The 16068-nt window shown below is 38.9% G+C and overlaps 2 protein-coding genes across 4 annotated transcripts in view; one reads left to right on the forward strand and one right to left on the reverse strand.

Moving 5' to 3' along the window:
* Positions 1–6782, reverse strand: part of SKIC3 (SKI3 subunit of superkiller complex) — a 92187-nt gene extending 85405 nt beyond the window's left edge. The window contains exons 1-3 of one of the 2 annotated variants that reach the window (XM_049868294.1): positions 6708–6782; positions 4153–4224; positions 212–357 (exon numbers count right to left, since the gene is read on the reverse strand). The gene's annotated coding sequence lies outside the window, so the exon portion shown is untranslated. The remainder of the gene's footprint in view (positions 1–211; positions 358–4152; positions 4225–6707) is intronic. The other variant, XM_049868298.1, reaches the window with a different exon arrangement.
* Positions 6783–7002: 220 nt separating this feature from the next.
* Positions 7003–16068, forward strand: part of ARSK (arylsulfatase family member K) — a 52534-nt gene continuing 43468 nt past the window's right edge. Inside the window, exons 1-3 of one of the 2 annotated variants that reach the window (XM_049868407.1) lie at positions 7003–7193; positions 10192–10321; positions 13047–13206. In XM_049868407.1, coding sequence (XP_049724364.1) covers positions 7056–7193; positions 10192–10321; positions 13047–13206 — 428 coding nt within the window. In that variant the 5' untranslated portion in view covers positions 7003–7055. The remainder of the gene's footprint in view (positions 7194–10191; positions 10322–13046; positions 13207–16068) is intronic. The other variant, XM_049868417.1, reaches the window with a different exon arrangement.

A 16068-nucleotide genomic window follows, 5' to 3' on the forward strand; every position in this document is an offset into this window, starting at 1 on the left:
GTTAGGAAACAAACAACAACAAAAAACATCCTTTTGACTTAAAGGATGATGGCATTCCAAATAATATTAAAATTAAGATATCAGAAAACCACTTTATCTGTAGCCAGAACCAGATTTTCTAAAGAAAAGTGGCTTTTTGCCTAGTTAAAATAGCTGTATAATGTAAGGCAACATATTTTATATGCTCTAATTTTAAAAACTACTACCTTACCTAAAACTGTCTTGGTATTAATCTACAGGTGCAAACTTCAGTAGAATTTTTGTATAGTCTACAAATCTTGATTGGAGTAGGCAACAAATTTCAGTGCTGATTACACTTAAAATTTCTCTAGCCAAAGTTTCCTTTGGTAGAAAAACCTGTAAGTTAAAAAAAAAAAACAGGACAGGTCAGCGATGATGACAACTGATCTGGACAAAAAAAAAGTGATTTAAAAAAAAAAAAAAAAGACACCCAAGTAAAAAAAAAAAGGAGAAACATCCAAGTCAAAAAAGAACAAAAATAGTTTCAAGATAAGACCAAACACACAAAAGAATGAGAAGTTTCCAGGACTAAAACCACCATCTCTTCGATCACCCAACATTTAAGAAGCACCACATTTGAACACGGTAGAACCAGTCCGCACTAACGCTACACACAGCTTCCAAGCTATATGCTGCATATGACATAAAAGAAATAGAATAGAGGTCTGTGCTCTAAAGGATATAACCTAAATCAACAGAGACGTAATACCAATCAGCCATTAGAGAATCAAATGAAATGCTAAACTAAGAATAATGAGTGGAAATGCAATAGGAGTTCAGAGAAGAAAAGTGTGGTGGGAAGCAATCAGGGGCTACCAGTGGAGAAGGCAGGACTTAAGAAAGTAGGGAAGAAGGAAAATGACTCTAGTCAGAGGCATTAGCAAAGTCAGAAAGGTAGGGATGAGTGTAGCATGAGTAGGCAACAATGAGGAAACTGGGCTCAAAGGAACAGAACAGACCTACTAAAGAACAAGAAACAGGTTGAATGGGTGAGTAGAGCACAGATTTCAGAAATCCTTGAAAGTCAGAGAGACAAATTTGGACTTAAATATAGCAGCAACTAGGGAGTCATTCAATGCTTCTAAGTAGGTTACTTTTAATGACCATTAGAAAAACTCCATTTTTCTCTTGGTAATCAATTCTTAATGTCCCATATTTGTATATGTGTCCATATGTGGAAACCTTGGTGGTGCAGTGGTTAAGAGTTACGGCTGCTAACCAAAAGGTGGGCAGTTCATATCCACCAGGCGCTCCTTGGAAACCCTATGGGGCAGTTCTATTTCGTCCTATAGGGTCGCTATGAGTCAGAATTGACTGGATAGCAACGGGTTTTTTTGGTCCATATGTAACTACAGGCAACCCTGGTGGCGTAGTGGTTAAGTGCTATGGCTGTTAACCAAGAGGACGGCAGTTCGAATCCGCCAGGAGCTCCTTGGAAACTCCATGGGGCAGTTCTACTCTGTCCTATGGGGTCGCTATGAGTTGGAATCGACTCAAAGGCAGTGGGTTTGGTTTTGGTTTATGTAACTACAGTTCTTCATGCTGCAGTGGAGCCCTTCTACTCTTTTCTTCCAATTCCTTCTTCATTTGATTCGGCTTTTAGCATAGTATGCTAGCCCCGAGGCCCTCTCTCTTCACCTAACAGTTATTAATGTGTGCATGTGTATCAATTTCAGAAACTTAACTAGTTTTTTTTTTAATATTTTAGATAAAGTTTACATATCCAATTAAATTCCCAACCAACAACTTATACACAAATTGCTCCATGACATTGGTTACGATCCCTGCAATGAGTCAGCACTCTCACCATTTCCACCCTGGCCGCGCCATCCATCCAGTTTCCCTGCCCCTCCTTGCCTTTTCATCTTTGCTTTTGGGTAAATGTTGACCATCTGGTCTCATGTAGTTAATTGTTTAAAGGAGCACATTCCTTGCGGGCGTTACTGAGTTGTTTTGTTTTTATTGTGTTTTAGGTCAAAATTTACAGTACAAACTAGTTTCTCATTATTTTGTGACACTGGTTGCAATCCCCACAACGTGTCAGCATTCTACCCCTTTTCCTTTACACCCTGGGTTCTCTGTGTTCATTGGCCCAGGTTTCCTGTCCCTTTCTGCTTCTCATCTTTGCTTTTGGGCAGGTGTTGCCCACTTGGTCTTATACCTGACTGAACTAGGAAGTACATTCCTCATGAGTTATTATTATTTGTTTTATAGGCCTGTCTAATCTTTAGCTGAAAGGTGGACTTCAGAAGTGGCTTCAGCTCTAAGTTAGCAAGGTGTCCAGGGACCAGAGTCTTAAGACTTCCTCCAATCTTAGTCAGACCAGTAAGTCTGGTCTTTTTCATGAATTTCAATTTTGTTCCACATTCTTCTCCCGCTCTATCCAGAATCCTCTATTGTGATCCCTGTCAGAGGAGTTGTCAGTGGTGGTACTCAGGCACCATCTAGTTCTTCTTGGCTCATACTGGTACACACTATGGTTCCTATGGTCCATTAGTCCTTTGGACTGATATTTTCCTTGTGTCTTTGGTTTTCTTCACTGTCCTTTTCTCCAAACATGATGGGACCAATAGATGTATTTTGGATGGCCACAAGCAAGCTTTTAAGACCCCAGATGCTACTCACCAAAGTAGGCCATAGAACATTTTTTTTTTTTTTTTTATGAACTATGTTATGCCCATTGACCTAGATGTCCTGAGACCATGGTCTCCAGCCTTCAGCCCCTGTAAAGTGGTCCCTCAAGGTGTCAGGATGTGTCTAGGAAACTTCTACGGCTTTGCCTTGGTTAAGTTGTGCTGACTTTCTCTATATTGTGTGTTATCTTTGTTGCTGTTTATTTTATAGGCCAATCTATTATTTGGCTGAAAGGTGACCTCTAGGACTGGCTTCAGTTTCAGGTTAAAAGAGTATTTTAGGACGACAGTCTCGGGGGTTTCTCTAGTCTCTAGCAGTCCAGTAAGACTGGTCTTTTTTATGAATTTGAGTTTTGTTCTACATTTTTCTCCCATTCTAATAAGGACCTTCTATCGTGTCCCAGATCAGAACGGTAGGTAGTGGTAGCTGGGCACAAACTCGTTCTTCTAGTCTTAATAGAAGGGGCTATGGTTTGCATGAGCCATTAGTCCTGTGGACTATAGGAGGTTAGCTAATTTTTAAAAAGACAAGATAATCTGCAACCATTCTAGCCTGAAAACGTCATCTTCTGCCTCTTTTTCTTTTTGGGGGGATGATACTCATACGCTCATTTTCTAAACAAACCTGTACTGAGCACTAGCCATCTACTTGCTGAAGAAAGATGTGGCAGTCTGCCTCCATAAAGGTGATAGCCTTGGAAACCCTATGGTCGTTCTGCTTTGTCCTACATGGTCCCTATTAGTCAGAACTGACTTGACAGCAGTGCTTTTTTTTTTTTTAAATCCATCTATTGGTACCATTTAAATCCATTTCCTTCCACAGAGTAAAACCCAACTACCAAAAATGATTACATGTAGCCCCATACTCCTTTATTTACTTTCCTCCATTCCAAGCATTTCCAACACTTCAAGAAAGCTCTCTCTTGCAAATGTCTTTAATATTCCTCTACAGATCCACCTACTAAAACTTTCCCCTTATACCTCTCCTCCCACTTTTTCTCTTCAGTCTCAACTGATTTTTTAAAATAAGAGCATTAATTTTGCACATATTCACTCCTTGAAAGTTTTTCAACTACTAACCTGAAAGTGTTTTTATCCACCATTAGTCAAGCTTAAAAAGTAACAACTGCACTTAAAAGAGTTAAAAAGTAACAGTCATGACTAAGAGACAATGATAATACCGCAAAGTTAACGATGTAGGTAAATGAATTAATATTTCCCAGTTGAAGTCATGAAATCCTAAACAGTCAGTTGTACACATGCAAAGGTACCTCAAGGCAAAAATAATTAACAATAAAAACAATGGAGATTAATTATAGGAAAAAGATTAAAAAAAAAAAAAACCTTAAATCTAATAACAAAAGACTAAAGGTATTTTGTGATGACCTATAGTCTGACATGACAATTCTATGCCATTGAACCTTCTGAAAGAAATTGGTAAAAATAATCATTAAGTAAAAATAGACTCTAAATACTTTTAAGAATTGTAGAGACTTACCTTTTACCTATTGTCACCACCTCTATCTTCTTTCTGAATCAAATTTCAGATTGCTCCTTACCCATTATCCATCTAAATTAAATAAAAACAAATACGAGACAGCTAGTCACATGAACAGGGTGACACCCACAACTCAAACCTTTTGATTTTTTCAACACATCAAGTTCGTGTTGAATCTTCAAAATTTATAATTTAAAACATAAGAAGTGATTGTATACAATTGTTAGTCTTTTCTTTTTTATCTTAATCTCTAAATTCCCAAATTGATCTCAACTGCATTCCCATGGCTTCAGGTGATAAAAGGAAAGTTCGTTAAGAGATTAGAATGAGTCCGAAAAAACATTCCAGAAGCTCAAAATACATTAACTGAAAACTGAGTGCAGTACCCCCACCAAAAAAAAAAAAATTCTCTCAACTATTTCTATGTGACTTTGTTTTGAATCCAGGAAAATTACAGGCACTTACTTATTCCCAATTTGCAGCTCAACTACACTAAATTGAGCTTTTTTCTAAGCCATATGTAAAAAGTTGCCAACATCATGTTAACTAGACTAGTTCATAATTTAATGAAAACATAGAAAACTTTTTTCAATGTTAAGTAGCCATTTAAACAGAAAAGTAAAAACCTGACTCTCCATTTCAATGACTTCTTCAGCCCCAGTCCAGCTACACTTGATTGCCCTCCCCAGCCAACCTGATTTATTGCTCAGTCATTTCAACCGTTCTTACAAAATACCCGATTCTGTCAGCCCCTTCATTTTGCTATATGCAACCACCAAGCCAAGACTGACCTGGTTGAGAATGGACTTAGGAATCACATAGATCTGGATTCAAACTCCATCAGACCTGAATACCGTACTTCACCACGACAAGACCAATTTTCTCACTGGTAAAGCGAGAATTACATCACTTACCTGATATGTAGTGCCTGAGCACAATATATACTGAATATGTAGTTCTGGTCTCCTGATACGGTAAAGTGAGTTCCTTTATGTGACCTTTTGCCCTGGTTCTTTGAAAAAACAGTTTGAGAGATTTTCCCCCTTAGCCTTGAGATGTTACCCTACCCTAGGTTTCTACCCCTGAGGGTTTGTTACTTTTGTCCAGGTTGACTGACATTTTCTGGGTAAGCTGTAAATAAGGGTAGTCTGATACTTTTTGTTGGGCCCTGGGCTGCAGGCTGCCTTGTGACTGGTATGTACCTTGCAGGAGTTGGTCAATATACTTATGCAAATGAAGTTACTGTAGCCTACTATGCAAAGGAAGTGTCTGTAGCCTACTGAGAGGGGACTGGTCAGAGGGGATTGGTCAGTTTGTAGCCCTGGTGGAAGGGCCATCACTTGAAACTGATGAAGAATTTTGTATATATGCAGCCTACCTAAATTTGAGTGAGGCCACATGAGGAATAACATAAAAGGTCTGTCATACCGTGGTGGCCAGCACGTTGCTGTGATCCTGGAAGCTATGCCACTGGTATTTCCAATACCAGCTGGGTCACTAACAGTGGACAGGTTTCAGCAGAGCTTCCAGACTAGGAAGGACCTAGATATCTACTTCTGAAAAACTGGCCATTGAAAACCTTATGGATAGCAGTGAATTATGAGCCCCTGAGTCCTGTTTGGACTGGATCCCTGTGTAACACTGAAGTCATTTAAATTCTCCGAGCCTGTTTCCTATTTGCAATATGGTGAAAGCTAAGATTACAGAAAACACTGCATATAAAAGTAACTGGCACAGGGTATATGCTCAATAAATGCTTAGTATAATGCTCAGTACATACTAAGTGCTACGTGAATCTTAAATAAGATGTGGCCCTTACTACTATTATTTTTCTCAAAAAACACTGCCAGATATTAGTACTAAGAGTTGATTTTAGATTAAATACGTGGTGCAACTTCTCTTGTACCTGTCGAAATATTAAAACGACTAGTGTAATGCGCAAATTATATACCTGAAACTAAGATAATGAAATTTAAGCAAATAAATGGCTCTGGGACAGAAGTCTGCTTCCACAATCAAGAAACCAGTGATTTTCAACAAGAAAACAATGGTATTCTGAACCTAGTCAATTAATCGAGCACGTCACACTGCTCAACACCTCTTCCTACCAGATCCGGTCCCATTTCTCTCCTTTGCATCTGAAGGCGAGGTGCACCTAAGCATTTCCCCAGCCAAGGACCTGAAGCTTCTCTACCTTACTAGGCCCCGCCCCTCACCCCACGGAAGCTCAACGAATCGTTACTGCAGGGACAAAGAGACAATAAGACGAGATAGACTAGAAATTCCCTTCAGGGAAGGTATTCGAGAGGATCCAAAGTATCCACACCGCCCTCAAGGCGGTCCAGCCAGAGGCCCCACAAAGAACCGCCCCATCCAACTTAAGTGACAGACGCCCGGCCACCTCATCATCTCCCAGTCCACGCTCTTGCGTAACACTCTGCCACGCCTACCCGGCGCAAAACGAGCACAACCAGCCCACAGATCCTTTTTCTCTCTACAATTTAAACCGCCTAATGGATCCAACTTCTGCAGGAGCAACAGAGACCCGAACCCACCTGGAACAGCTGCTTCTCCCTTACAAACGCCAAGCCTGGAGCCAGGCGCATGCGCACTTTCTAGGCATCGCTCACGTGACTGGGAATGGCTGGGCTTTAGTTAGCTCGGTATTTGATTAAAAGGTCTTAACGTGAGTTAAAACTGGGACTCCGCTTTTGCGCATGTGCTTGCTCTGAACCTGATGGGAGTTGTAGTTCTGCCGAAGAAGGGCTGCGTTAAAAAAAAAAAAAGCGGAAAACAAATTGGTCCCCGCCCTCTTTTTTTTCTCCTCGCTCCTGGTGGGAATTACGACAGCGAGGAGGCGGAGCCACCAGCCAGGGGACGGGCTTTCGGGACCGCTGCCTGCGATGCTTCTGCTGTGGTTGTTAGTGGTCGCAACTTTGGCGCTCGCTGCGCCTGCCCCTGAAGCAGGTGGGCAGAGAGGGCTGGCTGCTCGGGCTCAGCCGGAGGTCCCTAACGTGGTGCTGGTCGTGAGCGATTCCTTCGTAAGTATTGTGAGGCAGGGGAAGGGGGGCCCCGCTCGGGACCGACGACCGGCCCACAGCCTCTCCTGTGCCGCAGGCTTTGGGGAGCAGAATCAGAGACACTTTCAAACATGTTTTAGCCCGATGCATTGTAAGAAATACATTTTACTTCGTGGGTACGTATGCACACACAAGCACACCGCATACATGCGCTTAACCAAAAGTTTCGAAAAGCGATATTTTAGTAAATGAAATGCTGTCTGTTAGCGTCTTTGCAAAATTTTTTTTTCGGTGCTGACATCAAGCACTAAATTATTTTACCACTGCTAGTGAAGTTCATACCCCTGTTTGAGTTTGCACGTCCACGTCCATAAAAGTATGTTAGCTTTCCAGCAGTCATTTTCCAGTTCACCTTAAGTTTGCAGGAATTAATATTTGGGTGAGAAGTGAAGAAAGCTAACTATTTTTATTACCCAGTTATGTGATAAGCTTTTTGGTGCTAGTTTAAATGCTTTAGCTCATAGAATTTGATTCACTCCCCATATCTCAGAGAAATTGTGTGTGTGCGTTGTCCTTATCATTACTGTTGTTCAACCACTAACTTGAACAGTTTTTTTTAACTTTCCCAAGCCATCAACTAGAAAAATACTGCTCTCTACTTTAAATGGTACTTTTAGGATTATCCATGATTTAAAAACTTATGCTTAGATATTTGGTTATTAATTGTAATAATAGTTTATTATCACTGGATGTTATGTGCCACTTAGGTTGGAGGTGTTATACATTTCTGGCACCAAAATGTATGCTTTTAATCACCATGTTATGTTGCCTCAGAAGTTAACCCATGATGATTAAATTTACATAATCTAGATATGTGCATAGGATTTGTTGAGAATATTTCTTAAAGTAATCTTTATGATTTTGTAAATTTAGAGAATGGAGAATATTGGAGATTACCATGAGAGAGGTGTATTAGGAAGCATTCTGGAGATCAAAGGAACCAGAAAGAAGTAGGATTGTGTAGAGGGAGAAGTTGAGTTTTCTTGCGATCTTAACGGAGGCCTCAGCTGACTATAAGGGCAGTTCTCAGGCCGTAATGATTCTTCAGAGTTGTTCCCAGTTGGGGTAAGAGGATCAGGCCTTTACACCCGCATGTGGATGATTATTGGTTGTGGGCTGCTCCCAGAATGGGGCATGTTCTTGGGTAAGGCAGCTCTCTTCTGCAGAGGCAATCTTTCATTCCTAAAAGGGGATCTGAGTGGTGCATCACAGCATCCTAGAAACTTCCAAAGGTGACTGAGGTATTTAGGTTTGTTATTGTTTTTATAGTATGAATGCACAAACATTAATATATGTATGTTTAAATGATTTGCACTCTATACTTATTAATGTTCAAAGTGTTCCATCTTCGGTGGAAGCCCCTTTAGATTTTTCCTGAGTACATTTGACCTACCTCAGTAGTCTTCGGTAGCTTGCTTTGACAGTCTCAGGTACATCTTGTTTCCTGTCCCAGCTTTGAAAATGGTATTTAGAGATCACAATCTAGTTTTTAGGGCTTTTATTGCTTTTCAACATTTCCAGTAAACCAAAAACTGAAAAATAAACCTTTTGCCATCAAGTCAATTCCGACACATAGCGACCCTATAGGACAGAGTAGAACTGCCCCATAGGGTTTCCAAGGAGCAGCTGGTGAATTCGAACTGCCGACCTTTTTGGTTAGCAGCCATAGCTCTTAACCTTTGCACCACTAGGGCTCCAGAAAATACATATACATATACTTTAGACAGAGAATAATAAATCATGGGTTCATACTGATAGTTCAAATTAAAGATTACAGGGTTATTAATTATTTTGTATCACTTTTATACCAAATACTCTGGTTCCTAAAGACATTAATATAATTACATATTTCTTTACCCAAATAAATGTTGTTGTTAGTTGCCATTGAGTTGAATCCAACTCATGGCGACCCCACATGTGCAGAGTAGAACTTTTGGAACAAAAACAGAGTTTCTGGAACTCCTCAGGGCTTCTTCCTGGCCCCCTTTCTTTCCTCTCTCTAAATTCTGTCCCTAAAATGTTTTATTCACTCCCATGATTTTCAATACCATGGATATGCTAAACACTCTGAAGTTTATTTCACCAGGATAGACTTCTCAAAGCTCCCGATTCCTGTGTGTCCCTAACAATCCACTTTATATCTCCATCTCAAGATCGTATCAACATCTCAAAGGTTTATGTATGTCCCATACTTTGGATTGGCTTGTTTTTTAAACTGTATTTATAACTATATTGAAAACATTATGTAAGTGTGACTCCAGGACTGGAGTGTATCCTTTTTTCTATCTTTGCACTTTACCAAGGGGAGCTCTTCAATTCCCAATTCAATTCTGAAATGTGTCTCTCCAACCAACCATCTCTTCTAGTCTTCAGACTCATATATCCAGCTGCCTGATTGACATCTTCACTTATTGGAATGACTGGATCCTTCTCATTCTTTAGAGCTCATACTTCCCAGAAAAGTCTTCCCTCTCCACCCCATCTAAAGGAGGTCTACTTTGTTGTCCTGCATATCAGGTTTTCTTCAAAGCACTCATCACAATTTGTAATTACTAGTGGTTTATTTGCTAATATAATTTTTGCCTCCCCCACTAGAGTGTAAGCTTTATGGGGGCAGGGACTCTGGCTGTTTTATTCATCTTTATACCACCAGATTTGCACAGTGCCTTGCATATAGTTAAGTATTCAATAAATAAATATTCAATCAGTCCATCATCTCTCAAAAGAGCTTCCCAGGAAGTCCTTTAATACGTTTATTATATGCACATGAATCCTAGCATAACACTGCATTGAATTCTAGCTACTTATGGACTAGATACTTACAGTAGTTTCTACACTCGTTTTGATCTTTTAAGGATTCTTATATTAAAGTCATTTGCTACTTATGTATTTTACAGTTAAAGGAAATAAACTTCTTTTGTAATGCAATCAACATTGTTGATAGATTTTTTTGTTCTAGGATGGAAGACTCACATTTCATCCAGGGAGTCAGGTAGTGAAACTTCCTTTTATCAACTTCATGAAAGCTCATGGCACTACCTTTCTCAGTGCCTATACAAACTCTCCAATTTGTTGCCCGTCACGAGCAGGTATGAACATGCTTAATATTAATGGAAGAAAGTGGCAGCACATTGAAAATAAATTTACAATTAAAAAGATTATACCCAGAAAGTAGGATAGTAAGTCATACTGGGTATGTAATATGTTTGGTTTTGGTTTGTTTTTTTTTTTCTAATATAAGAATTGTTTGTTTTTAGGTATGTATTGGGCATTGGGATTATTAGAATTCCTAATTTATTTTTTGAAAGTAGGAATTTTATTATCTAAAATGTTATCTGGTTCATGTATTACAGTTTCATTTCTTTATAATTGGTGAGTAAGAGTCTTTTGACGATCCCAAAATGAGGAAACATTCTTACTTCCTAGAAGAGTTCTATTTCCAAAGAAATTTTTCAGTAAAGGCATAGGGAGGTGGGAGAGCTTACATGGATATCAGAGTACACGTAGTGTCCAACTTATAACAGCACTCTGTTCTGACCCTATAGGACAGGGTAGAACTACTCCAGAGGATGTATATCATTATCTGAGTTTTTCTGTATTATTTCAGATTACATTTAATCTCTTTCTTTTCAGTCTCAGTGCATTTCTACCCAAATCCCATTGTTCAATTTTATTATAGTAATTTAACAAATAGGCATAAGTTTAATGGTAAAATGTTAGTGACATTAAAAAATAAAATAAATCCATTGCTGTCAGTTCCAACTCATAGCGATCCTATAGGACAGAGTAGAAGAACTGCCCCATAGTGTTTCCAAGGCAGTAATCTTTATGAAAGCAGACTGCCACATCTTTTTCCTGCTGAGCAGCTAGTGGGTTCATACCGCCAACGTTTTGGTTAGCAGCAAGTGCTTAACCACTGTATAATCAGGGCTCATTCATTAAGTGAAGAATAATTAAGAAACAGGAAAAAATTGGAGTTTTTATGAATTCTCTCTATTTTCTGACAAGAGTTGTTTTATTTTTCCTCCATCTTTCTGGGTTATGATTGTTTGACTTAGAACCCATAAATAGCATCCAACAATTTGGTTTTGTCTCTAAGTTACTGAGATGATATTGTCTGTAATTTGAGTCACAAGTTCTTTTGCCTAAATTTTAAGCACTATCACTATCAACTATGTAGTCACCAATTGTTAAAGAAAATCAAATCTATGTTATAAAGGATATTTCAATTATGAAGGACCAAGTATATTCAAAACAGTTTTGTTAACTTATATTTTATTCTGTATCAGCCGAGTGGAATGAGCAGTGGACTCGGGTGAGGTGATGACTGGGATTCTAGTCTTCAGTGAGCCACACCAAGCAAGCAAGTCACTCAGTTTCCTAATCTGCGTAATACTGTACAGGCCATGTACCTAACAGAATTCTTCTGACCATCAAATGAAGTAAAGGCTACAAAAGTGCTCAACAAACTCGAAAGGGCTCCAAAATATTAGGTGGTACTTTTCCTGGAAGAAGTTTATTTTGAAAAGTTTGAACAAAGAGATTGGATAATAGTAATGAATAACAGTAAGAGAAGCTAATATGTATTCCATTCTTACCGTGGTCCTGGAGCTCTGGTGGCACAGTGGTTAAGAGCTATGGCTGCTAATCAAAAGATTGGCAGTTTGAATCCACCAGCCACTCCTTGGAAACCCTATGGGACAGTTCTACTCTATTCTATAGGATTGTTGTGAGTCACAACTGACTCAATGGCAATGGGTTTTTTTTGTTTGTTTACTATGGCCCTGGCAATATTCTAAGTGCTTTACATGTACTGATTTATTTACGCATCACAACAATTCTATGAAGTGGATACCATTGTTATCCCCATTTTGAAGATAAAAATTAAAGTCTAGAAAGGGCAAGTGACTTATCTAAGGCCACTCAGTAACTGGCATCGTTAGGATTCAAACCCAGGTAATCCAATCCAAAGCCTAAGCTTTTAAACACTATGCTAGCCACCTCCCAAAGAGAAGGCATTTTGTTTGATGAGAACAGAAAGCTTATTCAGACATACTATTTATGTAAGGAATGCACAGAAATGGGAAAAGGAAAAGAAAGGTGCATTGAATTAACAATTAATTGTAGGAAATGAGAGAGAATTCATAGTATACTTAAATTTTAAAGAAAGCCAGTAAAAGGACAAGGAATAAAGAAAATTCATAAGGATACTGGGGAAATAACATCTATACAGCTATACTTTCAATTGACTGATTTGGAAAATTAACCAAATACTTTGGGATTATTTTGGGAATGGAAAGAAAGCTCTGAAGTCAGACAGGAAACAAACAACAACAAAAACAGTGGCTGTCTAGTCAGAATCGACTCATGGCAACCCCAAGTGAACTAGAGTAGAACTGCACTTCATACAGTTCTCAATGGCTGATTTTTTGGCAATAGATTGCCAGACCTTTCTTCTGAGACTGAAATCTTCATCCTTCAGTTAGCAGCGAGTGCATTAATGGTTAGCACCACCCAGGGACTCCGGAATCAGACAGGCTTACATTTAATTCCAGCTATATTTGCCTTAAGCAACTTAACCTCTAAGCCTTAGTTGACTTATCTGTAAAATGGAAATAACTCCTTGCAGAGCTTATCCCCCTGATAAGATGAGATAACCATCAGAATCGTTGCTTAAAGCACCTAATGCTGGTATTTCTTATTCTAGAGCATGAGCTCTAAACTTACAGACTCTGCTCCCTCTTTGTAATTATCTTAATGATTAAAATAAGTTGTTAAGCCTTACTTTAACCCCTATTTCATATTATTTTTCAGCAATGTGGAGTGGCCTCTTCATTCACTTAACAGAATCTTGGAATAATTTTAAGGGCCTAGATCCAAATTATACAACATGGATGGATGTCATGGAGAAGCATGGCTACCGAACACAAAAATTTGGAAAACTGGATTATACTTCAGGACACCACTCCATTAGGTAAAAATGAAAACAAACCAAAAAGAATACTAACGGGCTGCCTTCTTCTACAGCACGTGCATATACTTTTTGCCTTTTATTTTTTTCTCTATAAGGTGAAAGTAAATCTCTTAATCCTTTGATTATGTTAATCTGACTAAACTTTAGCTTTCTTTAATCTTCTTAAAATATTAAAATTGCTTATATGCTGTTCATTTTGTTTTTCTTAAACATTACCCATTGCTGTCAAGTCAATTCTGACTCACAGCGACCCTATCGGACAGAGAAGAACTGCCCCATAGAGTTTCCAAGGAGTGCCTGGCGGATTTGAACTGCCGACCCTTTGGTTAGCAGCCGTAGCACTTAAGCACTACGCCACCAGGTTTATTAAAGAACTGTAAATAGTGTCTATAAAATTGTTTAGCTCTTGATTTATTTTGATTGATTTTTCATTACACAATGGCTACTTTATTACTTATTTTATAATCTGCTTTAAAAGGCATAACCTTTTTGCTACTTGCCTTTCATAGTTCTCTTCAACGTGAGTCCCCTCCCCCACTTTTACAAAGTCCTCAAAAAAACACCGGCAGCCAAGCATAGTGGTTAAAAGTACAGGTCTAGAATCAGATTGTTCCGCCACTACTAACCTTGTCTAGTGTAATCTTGGGCACATTATCTAAGCTAACTGAACTTTTATTTCCTTGATGTGACGATTACATGAAATAATATATGCAGAAAAATGCTAACGTAACAGGACTAAGAACACTTCAAGGTTCATTTTTGGCTAGCATCTGGAAATTTGAATTTTGGGGGTTATTCCAACATTTTATAACTGGTGAGAATGACTCACTGTTCCTAGACTGTTTGTACAGTGTTTATATTGAACACTTCCTTCTGGGAGTCTGAAATTTTGCTGCTTGCTAGACAGATAGTGCCTACGTGACTAGCCCCCCCAAAACAACCTTGGATATTGTGTCTGTATCTGCTTCTTTGGTAGATAGCACTTGATACGTGCTGTCACAATTCAGTGCTGGAAGAATAATTAAACATGTCCTGAGTGAGAAAAACCTGATTTATTTCTCCCTATCTTTATACAGGAAACCCTGGTGGCATAGTGGTTAAGAGCTATGGCCGCTGTCCGAAAGGTCAGCAGTTTGAATCCACCAGGTACTCTTTGGGAACCGTATGGGGCAGTTCTGCTCTGTCCTATAAGTGGCGCAGTAGTTAGAGCTTGGCTGCTAACCAAAAAGTTGGCTGTTTGAATCAACCAGGAATTCCCTGGAAACCCTATGGGGCAGGTCTGCTCTGTCCTATAGGGTTGTTATGAGTCAGAATCGACTCAACAGCAATGGGTTTGGTTTTGTTTTTTTTTTTTTTTTTTGGTCTGTCTCCACAGGGAGAGGACTCTTGGATGCTTGCACCTGGTTTATTCCAGACTTTGCCCCAAGCACAAAGAGAATTTTACACTCGCTAAAATATATGTACAGGCAGTTCCCAGGTTACAGACATCCGATTTATGGACAACTTGTGCTTGTCCTTTAATATTACAAAAATTTGCCCTTACTTTGAAACGACTGAACCCGCCCCTACTCACAACATATTCTTCATCACAATCACCTTCGCTTGCTGCACACGCAGCTTTTAAATCATTGAAAAGGCTTCAAGCCTCTTGCACTAAAGTAAGGCTAAATAAGAACCGTTTGTGCTTATTTCAGTTTATCTAAAATTGAACTTGAAGACACACTTAGGAACGGATCTCATTCATAACCTGGGGACTGCCTATACAATAATTACAGCATATTTTCATTTACCCACCCTCTCACCAGAGCTTAGGAAATTGAAATAACCTATCAGGACTATGTGTATGAGTGCTGTGTGTACCCATACAGCCATTTGGCTGACAGATAGGTCAAGGTTGCTGTTAGTAGCATTTCTGAAAATGCTGTATGAATTATGGCTCATCATCTTTCAGATTTTTCTGTGAAAGTTTAAAGTTGGCCCTTAGAGAGGAAAAAGGGTTTCTCTTAATATTGAGCTTCATAAATAAGGGCATTCGGTGTTGTTGATAGACTAACTCTCAAAATCAAAGTTGTTTTTATAGCTGTGACCTTTATAACTGAAATTGGCTGTTTTGGGTCGAGCTTGTATTTTCAGTCAGAATTACAAGTGTCTTTAGCTTATCACTGTAATACTTAAATCTGTCTCCTTTAGGTGTCAAGTGATGCTTTCTTCCTGTGCCACATTAGGGGCACTGATTCAGCTCTGTGTCCCTTACTATGTAATATACCACACTGGGAAGTTAAAGGGCCACATATTTGTTTCTTTCAAACAGCTGTTAAACAGGTGTTGGTGATACCACTCATGAAGATGCCACTTAATTGGTGATAAGACCTTAGACAAGATATTTATCCACTTAGATCCCAGTTTCATCAAATAGGTTTATACTAGCTGAACATAAAGGCTCTTTCACTCTGAAATTCTATTACATCAATAAAGTGCAGTTAAGTGCTTTATAAAGTCCTGAAATTCATTTGCTCCCTTCACATTAAATATATTATGCCTATAATCAGGGGCGGATAACCCAATAAGCAAAGTAAGTACAGGCTTACTTACTGGGTCATCCACCCTTGTCAGGGATTGTAAATTTGAAAAGAGGTTTTGATTCCGTAGCAGGATTCTGTGGGGTTGGGAAAGAGACAGATGCCAGCCATACGTAGAAGCAGAATCTTTGATGTGGTAAAAATATGAAATTGTTCACTACTGATGATCTGGTAAGCAAGGTAAACACCGTGCTTACCTTGCCTATTGGATAATCTACTCCTGCTTATAATACATTTGATTAGATTCAAATTTGCTTTGCCTTCCTTTTCAATTAAATTGAAA

The sequence above is a fragment of the Elephas maximus genome, chromosome 2, assembly GCF_024166365.1.
Source record: "Elephas maximus indicus isolate mEleMax1 chromosome 2, mEleMax1 primary haplotype, whole genome shotgun sequence".
NCBI lineage: Eukaryota > Metazoa > Chordata > Mammalia > Proboscidea > Elephantidae > Elephas > Elephas maximus.